This window comes from Carassius auratus, unplaced genomic scaffold, assembly GCF_003368295.1.
Source record: "Carassius auratus strain Wakin unplaced genomic scaffold, ASM336829v1 scaf_tig00032401, whole genome shotgun sequence".
Lineage (NCBI taxonomy): Eukaryota > Metazoa > Chordata > Actinopteri > Cypriniformes > Cyprinidae > Carassius > Carassius auratus.
In genome coordinates, this window is record NW_020525999.1 from 30,338 (window position 1) to 40,285 (window position 9,948).

General features: G+C 36.6%; 1 protein-coding gene and 1 long non-coding RNA gene across 2 annotated transcripts; one reads left to right on the forward strand and one right to left on the reverse strand.

Annotated features, from left to right (window-relative positions):
- Positions 1-1,595: 1,595 nt before the first annotated feature.
- LOC113080883 (transmembrane protein 9B-like) lies at positions 1,596-3,567 on the forward strand. Its single transcript, XM_026252930.1, has 5 exons — positions 1,596-1,885; positions 2,180-2,271; positions 2,384-2,492; positions 2,580-2,714; positions 2,876-3,567. The coding sequence occupies exons 1-5, from the start codon at positions 1,787-1,789 to the stop codon at positions 3,029-3,031; spliced, it is 591 nt and encodes a 196-aa protein (XP_026108715.1). The 5' UTR covers positions 1,596-1,786; the 3' UTR covers positions 3,032-3,567.
- Positions 3,568-7,173: 3,606 nt separating this feature from the next.
- On the reverse strand, positions 7,174-9,916 carry LOC113080882 (uncharacterized). Its single transcript, XR_003282041.1, has 2 exons — positions 9,828-9,916; positions 7,174-9,726 (listed from the first exon to the last, which is right to left on the reverse strand). It is a non-coding gene; the product is annotated as an uncharacterized LOC113080882 (long non-coding RNA).
- Positions 9,917-9,948: the final 32 nt, after the last annotated feature.

Consider the following 9,948-nt stretch of genomic DNA (forward strand, 5'->3'; position numbering starts at 1 on the left):
ACCATCTTAAATCAATTTAAGCTGATTTAAAGAAGGTTATTGCTTTAAAACGTTTGATGTTCTTTGGGGATGTCACATTATTCAATATTTAAATGGTTACTCCACCCCAAAATGTCATTAATCACTTACCCCCATGTCGTTCCAAACCCGTAAAAGCTTTGTTTATTGAGGACATTGTTAGGGATGGAAGGTTGCCTCTAAGAATCATCAAGAAATTCTTTAGGGATTGTAAATTTGTCTTTTTTTAACAGGTTTCATTACTTTTGTGAATGGCCAATGGATTTTAAGTAATTCTTTTAGGGCAAGTACTAAAATCAAGAGGTTTGTAATTGCAGATCCCATTAGTATAAAAGAAGCAATAATGCCACCATGTGGAAGATGGGGAAAATATACTTACTAGTGTTTTTTAATTGACCTATTAAAGTCAATTGATGTTTTCTAATGAACTTTACAGGACAAGAAGCTTATGAAGGCCCCGTTTGATGTCCTGGCCCATCCACAAAACTTTAACTACATTAGTTGCTAAAATATGGGAATTAATGCATTACATAATTAAATATGCACTCATTTGCATACGTTCTCAAAACTGAAATCTAAACACTGAATAAAGCCAAGTTCAAAATGCTTGTTTAATTTGTTGACATATTACATTTAAATTGTACGAAGAGGGAATTCTCAATGTCTTTTTATCATTCCATAAATCAGAAAAAAATCACCGTGGTTTTGGAATAAAAAGTTGCATAAAAATGAGGCATATTACATATAAATAGGGTGCCAATAAAATAATTTAAAAAAATCAAATAAACTGTGACTCATCTCTGTTGACCAGATTGGATAGTGATGAGAGTTTTTTTCAGCGACAGAGCGGGGAGAACGTTGTTCAATCTTACGGAAGAATGGTTCCCAACTCACGTGTTTCCAGAGGGAAGTGATAATGCGCGGACCGACTGCTGTTGACATAGACAGTAAAAGAAATGGACACAGCGACCCCATTGGAACTCAATTGAGACAAATGAAGCCCAGTTTTAGCGTTTTTTTAGCACTTCCGTTTCTGACGCGCAGACTCAAACGAAGCTTGACGACGTCAGCAACCTGTCTGCCAGATGTAAATCTTATAGTAGCTGTGCGTGCAAACTGCCATCGTTAATCTTGCAGAGACGGCGAGCTTGAGCGGGGAGTTCTTTGTCGTGAGTGAGCAGGAGTAAGTATTCTGATTAACTATTTTGTATAGTATTTTAAAATGTAACGCCAGTACGCCATATTAAGTTAATTGCCTGTGAGCTTCTCCTCCTGTCTGTACGGTAATGCGACAGAGAGCCGAGTGGTTATGACGCAATCGTTAGCCTATTTTTTACAAAAACTGTTTATACGGGGCCATAATGTAACATAGAAGGTAATGGAGCCCTTTATACATTGTCGTGTGTCTTTAGAAATAAATAATGGACAAACAGAGTCTTTAAACGCCTCAGATGTAAAGTTATTCGCTGTCAAAGTGACGCCAAAATGAATGGGAGTCAATGGGAATGCTAACGCAAGTGAAGTTCTGCTAAAAGATGGGAGCCCCCACCCGACTTCAACTTCCGGTCGAGTTCCTTGCCCCTTGGCTGTTGATCAGCTGATGTGTCAAGCAGAGTCCAGCCCTCACGGTTTGTTTTGTTTTGTTGACGTTTATTTGAACCAGAAGACTTCTAGTCATTGCACGCGCTGCTAATGTAACATCTACTCTTTGTTCTACTACATTTCTCTTTAATATTCGACGACGCTGTCTTGAGCGGAAAAGAAAAAGATGCGTCGATTGACCTCAGGAGCAGTTGTCCGTCTTTTGACGTTTTCATCGCTAGTGTGTTTTATTCTGATATTATCTGCACAAACATCAGAAGCTAAGGTACAATAAGACATCTGTCACTGTATTTTTATAAATAAACGATATACTTTGTGCAGTTGTGAACCTGTAGTGTATTTGGCAGTGCTAACTAGCCGTTAGCATGTTTAATGTTTCTCCGAAAAAAAAGGAAATAATATATAACGCTAGTGATAAAAATTAACTAATCAACACTTTCCTTATCGAAAACAATGTCAAGTGGATTCTTATCTGACCAAAGCATGGTGACCATTGATTTCGTGTCATTCATTTGTGTAGATAAATGAACGTGTGTGTGTGTGTGGTCACTTTTCTCAGAATTCAGAAGACATCAGGTGCAAATGTATCTGTCCACCTTATAAGGACATCGCTGGGCAGATCTACAATCAAAACGTTTCCTTGAAGGACTGGTAAATGATTTACTAGTCTGAATACAAGTCTGCAGTAACTTCTGTAAATTAATTAACCCAATGACTCTCCATTCACTGATCCATAACATCTCTAATGTAATCATTTGCACAGTAATTGCCTTCATGTGGTGGAGCCGATGCCCGTTGAAGGCAAAGATGTGGAGGCATACTGTTTACGCTGTGAATGCAAATATGAAGAAAGGAGCTCTGGAACCATCAAAGTAAGTCCAACGTCTTTATATAGTATGGCATATATAATATGCTAAGTTTAAGTATTATAGAAACAGTTTTCTTTCTCTATTTTAAAGGGCACCATTATAGCATATCTATCTATTCTGGGCCTTCTGTTGTTGTATATGGTGTATCTGACACTGTTGGAACCTATACTGAAGAGAAGGCTGTTTGGCCATTCACAGCTCATTCAGAGTGACGATGATGTTGGGGTATGTGTTACATTTTTATGGATACAAGATTTAATGTATGTTGTAAGTACTGGTAGTTTAGATTAAAAAGGTGTGTAACAAAATAGATGCACCCATTTTGTGTCATTAATGATAGTCATATGCTATAAAATGTGATAACGATAAACTCTTGTTTTTTACAGGACCAGCAGCCCTTCGCTAATGCTCATGATGTGCTTTCCCGTTCTCGCTCTCGCTCCAACATGCTAAACAAAGTAGAGCATGCTCAGCAGCGCTGGAAGAGGCAGGTCCAAGAGCAGCGCAAGTCTGTCTTCGACCGCCACGTGGTGCTTAGCTAAAAGCCTTCACGGTCTGGACTGTTATATGCGGGTTCTGGTATTGCGCTAAAAGTTGGGTCTTCTCCATGAGGTCCAATCTCACTGGTCTGCCTGAGCAACCCCCCAGTGACCCCAGTGTGTTCATTTCTTTCTGATGTGTAGGTTTGTCGCCTTGACCAATGTGTGTGATTAAACCTTGTTTACTATTAGAGTTCACTTGATACAGATAGTTTCCATTTAATTATCACGGTGTATCACTCTGAAATTAGAAAAAAAAAAGAAAAAAAAAGTTGACATCTGTGAGTCCAGTCACACTGAATTTGATGTTGCTATAGAAGTGACAATTTCCTCATCAAATTAGGTGATCAATTTATTCATTAAATCTTTTTATATAAATTTCTGAATTGTTACAAAACACAAACCATACAATTCCAGTCTGATTGTACAGTGTAAAATTACCCCCTCTCTCTTCTCTCCTTACTCTTCTCTTTTTTATTACCTATTTAACTATTATATGTAAATAATAAAAGTAAATGTGTTTTGTCCTTGTTCCCAAATCATATGCTTGAATGACTAACTTACCAATTCAGTTCTTTTCTAGCTTTGTGTAGATTTAGATTCATGATGGTGTACAACAGTTCCTTTTGTTGTTTTTTGAAGACAGTATTCATAAGGTACATTTTTGAAGGTGTCAAGAGTTATATTCTTTGTCATTGATATGTGTATATATAATAACTGAAATCTTCAGGTACATGATTTAACAAAGAGAGCTGTTTTGACCTTTTGATTCATATTACAGTTTTGTTAATACGGAATTCCGGTTTCTCGTCTTCATTTGTCTGTCAAACTCTGCTCAAATGACGCAGTTGAATTTAATGGTAAAAGCCTTTTTTGTCCCCGGGGGGCGCTGTTTCCAAATAGAACAGTGCTAGATTCACGTAACGTCAAACGTGCAGCGTTCTAAAAGATAAAAAACGGCGATGCAGATGAGCCGACTACTTTAGACTTATAGGATAATTCTCTCAAAAATTAAGTGACCGTACATCCTGCAAGTATTCATACACCACTTTGACATCATAAACAGTGTACAGCTCTTTTAAAGACTTAATAAAAAAAAGTATTATTTTACCCGAAAGGATTTATCAGATGAACTAGTTTCACACAGACTATCCATATCACATTTCTCACATAACGGTTCTCATCATTTCCTGCGCTCCCTCCAACTCCTCCTCCTCCAGCCAAAAAACACTGGGACAGAGAGATCAACGCGCACTGAACTGAAAACTAACTTACGCAAACTCACAGCATGGATATGTGAAAAGGTAACGTTGACAACACAAGCGTTGCTTAGCTAGAGAAGGTAGGAATTTCTTTATCTGATTCATATCGTCTTCATTTTATTTATTTTATTTTTATGGATACAAAAAATAATGCTACAGAGTATTTCAAATGAACTAAGTTGTCTGTAGATACATAAAGAAAAGCTTAACAACAAAATAAAAATAATGAGTAAAGGTTAAATAGGCTAATAACAGAAAAAAAAATTGCATGCGTTTGGATATGAACAATTAAAATGGACCGAGCCTCGAATGTGTTTTGAAGTCGCTAGACTGAACGAGGGAAAAGAAAATTTCTCTCATTATAAGAGATATGATAGCCTCAAGCGCGTGTGAGAGCAGTGGATGACAGAAGCCTACTGATCAGGATGGATCGATTCGAAGTGCATTTGAGAGTCATAAACTACTCTGTGGTGTTTTACGGTGAACCCGAAACAAGGAGGCGCTCTTTAACCTTCTAAAATCTCGGAGAAAACTGATGCATGCTTCTTAGTCACTGTTTCTTGTAATTATCATTATGACAATACGAAAATGCAAATGTATATATTTTATAACAAACTATTTGTGCTGCTTTTAGCTGAGTTTTGCGATTACTGTTGCTAATAATAGGCCTATCTGAAATTTAGATTCCGTTTTCAGTTCACTGTTTTTACACTCTTTCTTATCTCTGTGTTAAATAACCTCATCATCGGGTTGTCTTTTCCCCAGGGCCACAGTGTGGGAAATGATTAGGGCACAAACCACAGCTCTCCCATGTTTCTCTCTCTTTCTGTCCGTCTATGCCTCCCTCGAGGCATTCTGTCCTTTCCCCTTGCTTATCATGGTTTCCTGACATATTTATCTTGAATGTTTCTTTTTGGTGTGCCCTTACCCTTGTTTAAAATATAAATCCAGTCACAGCAACATTGCAAGAAACTATAGAAACAATTGCTCATATTGATGTCAAAATATATGCACATTTTTAAACATTTTGCCAGACACATTATGTGTTTAAGTGTTATTATCTCAAGCTAAATGCTAGGATGCAATTATGCTTTCAGAAAGGTAACTGAGCCGATATTAACAGGGTTGACATGTTAGTGCTCAAGTTTATGAAATTACAAAATGCTGCCTTTTATTTTCATGTTTTTTGTTATAAATATACATTGTATAAAAATACATCAAAGAAAAGTTTGAAGACCACAAAAGAGTTTCAACTTGCATCAGCTATTTTTTTTTGGCTAAATTCATTTTTAGGTCACATGGGGGACACTAATGGCTCCCGTTTTGAAAAATGAACCATAATACAAAGCATTTTACCATAGTTTTTTTTTTTAAGCAATGGCCTTATCCAAGTATAGCTTGAGTATTGAATACAGTATTCTGCTTTGTATTTTCAAATGCCTCAACAGAATGATTGTGACAGGGATATTTTGTGGCAAGGGTGTGGTGAACATTCAGGGCTGTTGGAAACAGATGTTGTTGTATTTTGGACATTTTGCTAAACATGACTGATGGACCCCTTACAAATGTGTTCAGGGAAAAGGAAACCATTTTACAGGTCAGGCATAATGTTTCTCATGCGCCTAACTACTATAACAGGTGTAAATTGTACTTTTGACAGTTATTTGACTTGGAAGTGGAAATTTAATATGAAAATAAATGAAAAAAATAAAATAAAATAAAACAGATGATAGAAAATACTTTAAACCGAACAGTAATTATGTTTTCAATCATGGCAATGTAACATGTTTAAGGAGTAGTTCACCCAAAAAGAAAATCTGCTGAACATTTACCCATCCTCAGCCCATTCGAGATGTGGATGAGACAGTTTCCTCATCCGAACAGATTTGGAGAAATTTAGTCTACATCATTTGCTCACCAATGGATCCTCTGCAGTGAATGGGTGTTCACAGCATGTTCCTAATGTGAGTTCACAGAGCTGATAAACACTTCACAATAATTCACAAGTAATCTAAACAACTTCATGTACATCAATTAATGTCTTGTGAAAAGCTTGCTAAAGTAAAAAAAAAAGAAAAAATAGAAAAGAAAAAGTTCTTGTCTGAATCAGGAGGAAAATGTGCACATATCAAGCACCATTTATAAGCGTAAACAATTCCTAACAGTTCTAAATAAATATGTCAATGGATGTTGATGTGAGAAGACAACAGTAGATGGACTTTTTTACTGGAGGAGGCATTATTATGGTTTATGGACTTGTATTTATCCCAGATGCAATAATTTAAATGGAAAAAGACTTAAATATGGACTTAATTCCTACAAACATGCATTTTTTTTTGCTTCTAAAGACATTAATTGATTGCTGATCAGCTGTGTGGACTCTCATTCTGATGCCACCCATTCACTGCATGCAATCCACTGCTAGGTGACTTTAAATTCAATGGATAACAGTTAAAAGGTGTAAAGCCCAAGAAGTACTTTGCAGTTAATCCATCAGAAATTATGTTTATAAAAAGTAAAATTAAACTGACTCTCAATAGTAGTATACACTTGGTTGAATATTAATATTTAAGTAAACATCTAGTATAATATGTAGCAGGACTGACATGATTCCATGTCCAAATGTTCTTATGGCTAAAAAAAGAAGCTCCTCAGAAGAACATAGCCACATATTTCACCGACTTCCTCTGAGAAAAGACCAAAGGAGCATTGAGACTTTCGTAATTGCAATCACAGGGATGATGGGATACCCAGGGGATGCAAAGTATTTATCACAGTCCTTACCAGTCAAGTGAGCTACCAGGATTTAATGGATTATTATGATGTGCTGGACACACTAACATGGAATTTGTGGAGTTTATATGCTGCTGACTAATTAAAAACAAAGCCCATGTGGAGAAGTTGTGGATTTTATTCTTCACAACAGAATTAAGCTCAATGTTGTGGTTCCCACTGCTGAGCTTGGTTATCATGAGCCCATATTGAGAATGCATCAGGTTTTGATTGGGTTAAACTTAGACAGCAATGATTAGAAAAAGGGATGTTTGGCTTTTAGATTAGTCCATTTCTAGTAAACACTTCCAGTCACATATTTTAGTGCCATGATCACCCTAACAGGCATCCTCCACCATGGGAGATGTTTAGTCTGGGCCTCATAGTGTTCTTGACATTGGCTGCTCAAAATCTGGACGCAAGGTTAAATATAGTAAATGGTTGCTTACAACATGAGAGTAACATGACAAGCTAGGATTTTACCTCAATATTTAATAGCATACCAAATTTATACCAAATATCTGTCCGATTCATAATAATATGGTTTTACATTAAAAATAATAGTTTCAGCAGCTTTATTGTACAAGTCTCTCAAGGTTTTGCAACAAAAATACATTTCTATATTGTTCTATGTATTCAGACTGACCCAACACTACTTTTCCTTGAGCTTCTTGCACTATTTCCTTCTGAATAACACCTAGAGTATATGTATTTTTTGTAAGCCGATGAAGTGATGATCTGTGGCATATCTGTCCCTGAGCCATTATCTAAGTAATTTAATACATATTTGAGAAAGACTCCCATATCACGTTCACTCACAAGAAACCACATTTCTGGAAGAGTTCCAGAGAAGGTTATGAACACGTTGTCATCATAAAGCTTTTGTCAATTACAGATCCCTGCTTCTTATTGCGGTTGCTTGTTTGGCTGCAGGTTTCTTATTTGCACAAGTTTCAATCCAACAGAGACTGCTTTTAAGGCATCAAACTTCATCTATTGAAAGCGGGATTTTAATATTAGACTGGCTCCTGATAGACTTGGCTATCTTGGGGGTTTGGTTTTCAGATTCCTCAAAATTCTGATATTCCACGATTTCTCTCCAGTAGCACCAAGATTAAAAAAGTTGACAGGCTTGGATAGTTCTGTAGATATTCTTACCAAAGCATAGGAATCTGTATTGGAGTTTCGTTTTGATAGTTTGCCAATTTTTGACACTTAACAGGGTTTTTTTTTCTTTTGTTATCACAAACTTGCCATACAAAGTTAATACAACTATTGTAGAAGTACCTTTGTTTACTGTTTTGCGGCCTATCAGCATCCAATCCGAGCTAAATCAGAATTTTTGCATATTAACAGGCAAGTGGCTGGATCTTTTTCAGCCTTCTTTTCAAGTTTTTTAAAGGTTCTTTATTTGTTCTCGAAATTAAGCTACATATACATGTGATTGCCCACCACAGTTTAGACAGCTGTTTGCAGTGTGTTATGCTTGTACTCTGCTGCTGAGAAACTGAAGATGTCTGAAGCATATGGATAAATCACAAATATCTTAGCAGGCTAAGACATTGAACTCCAAACATATGAAACCTTATTGCTGCCCTGAATTCTCCACCCCCAATATAATAAAGCTGTTAATGCAAAATACCCTCTTTGTGCAATGTTTGATGACAAAATTGCTCTAAACAATTTTGTCAATGTTTGATGACAAAATTGCTCTAAACATTAAAAATGAAACCCATAGCAGCAGAAAACAAAGCAATAAATGTTGCTCACTACAGCAAGGATTCTTCACATTAACGTTACCTTTTCTCAGTGTGGGCCTGTGGGTTTGCCTCCAGCAAGATTATGAAAATGGGCGCTGCTGCTGAAAAAAATGTTAATCAAATCATCCATACAACCACTGCAAGCATGTGACATTGCAGAACACTCCTTGAAATGTAATAAAAATTGACATTACAGTCAGTAAAAGTGTGTAAATCTATATTTAGTGCAACAAAAGCTGTGCAAAAGCCAAAAAGTTCAAACATAGGCCTAAGTAAAATTCAAATAACTATACAAATAACTCAAAATAATTAAGAAATAATTTGTGAAATAATTTAGATTATATAGTAGATTTCTTTTTTTTTTAATGTTGCTGGTCATCACGAGAAAACTTTAGGAGACAGACCTTACTGTTTCAATCATTCAAAACTGCTTTAATCACTAAACAGCAAGCAAGAACCAAAGCATTTATGCGTTTTTGATCAACGTGTGGAGTCTGTGGATAACAATATTACCATAGTCCCCCACTTGAGTTCCCGATGCCCCGCGGACTGAATAAATTATGCAGATTACCTTATTGTGTTAATGTTAACTATTTTAACGCTCGCTGCTTTTGATGATATGATAATATTCTATTTGTGGTCCCTTTAGTTGTTTATCAGGTAGCTAATCTATGGTTGTTTTTGTAGTCACCGGAAAATGTGTTTTTTGTTAAGTAACGTAACGTTACTGAGATTCGCGCGCGTTTGCGGGATATTTATTTACAAAAAAGTAGAGTGGAATAGTATTATTGTCGGTGTTAACGATCTCCCCGAGCCCCCGCAAGTAGGCATATTCTTCGGTGTCCCGGGAGACCGCTTTGTACGATGGGCTTTTTATTCCTGTTCAAATAAGGCCTGTTTTTTCCTGGGGAAGGATGAAGGAAACATCAGACAAAACAGTTATGTGTGAAATGTGAAAGGCACATATTTTTACTTCACTTAATTGTAAAAGCCATTGTAACATACCGTGTAAAGTTCAGATCTGTGTGGCTCATGTGAAGAGCAGCCTGTTTAGTTTCGTGTGGGAGCGCGAGAACTTGGAGAGTCGAGTGGGGTTCAAAACAACCCGTCTCCAGGGCGACTAGCT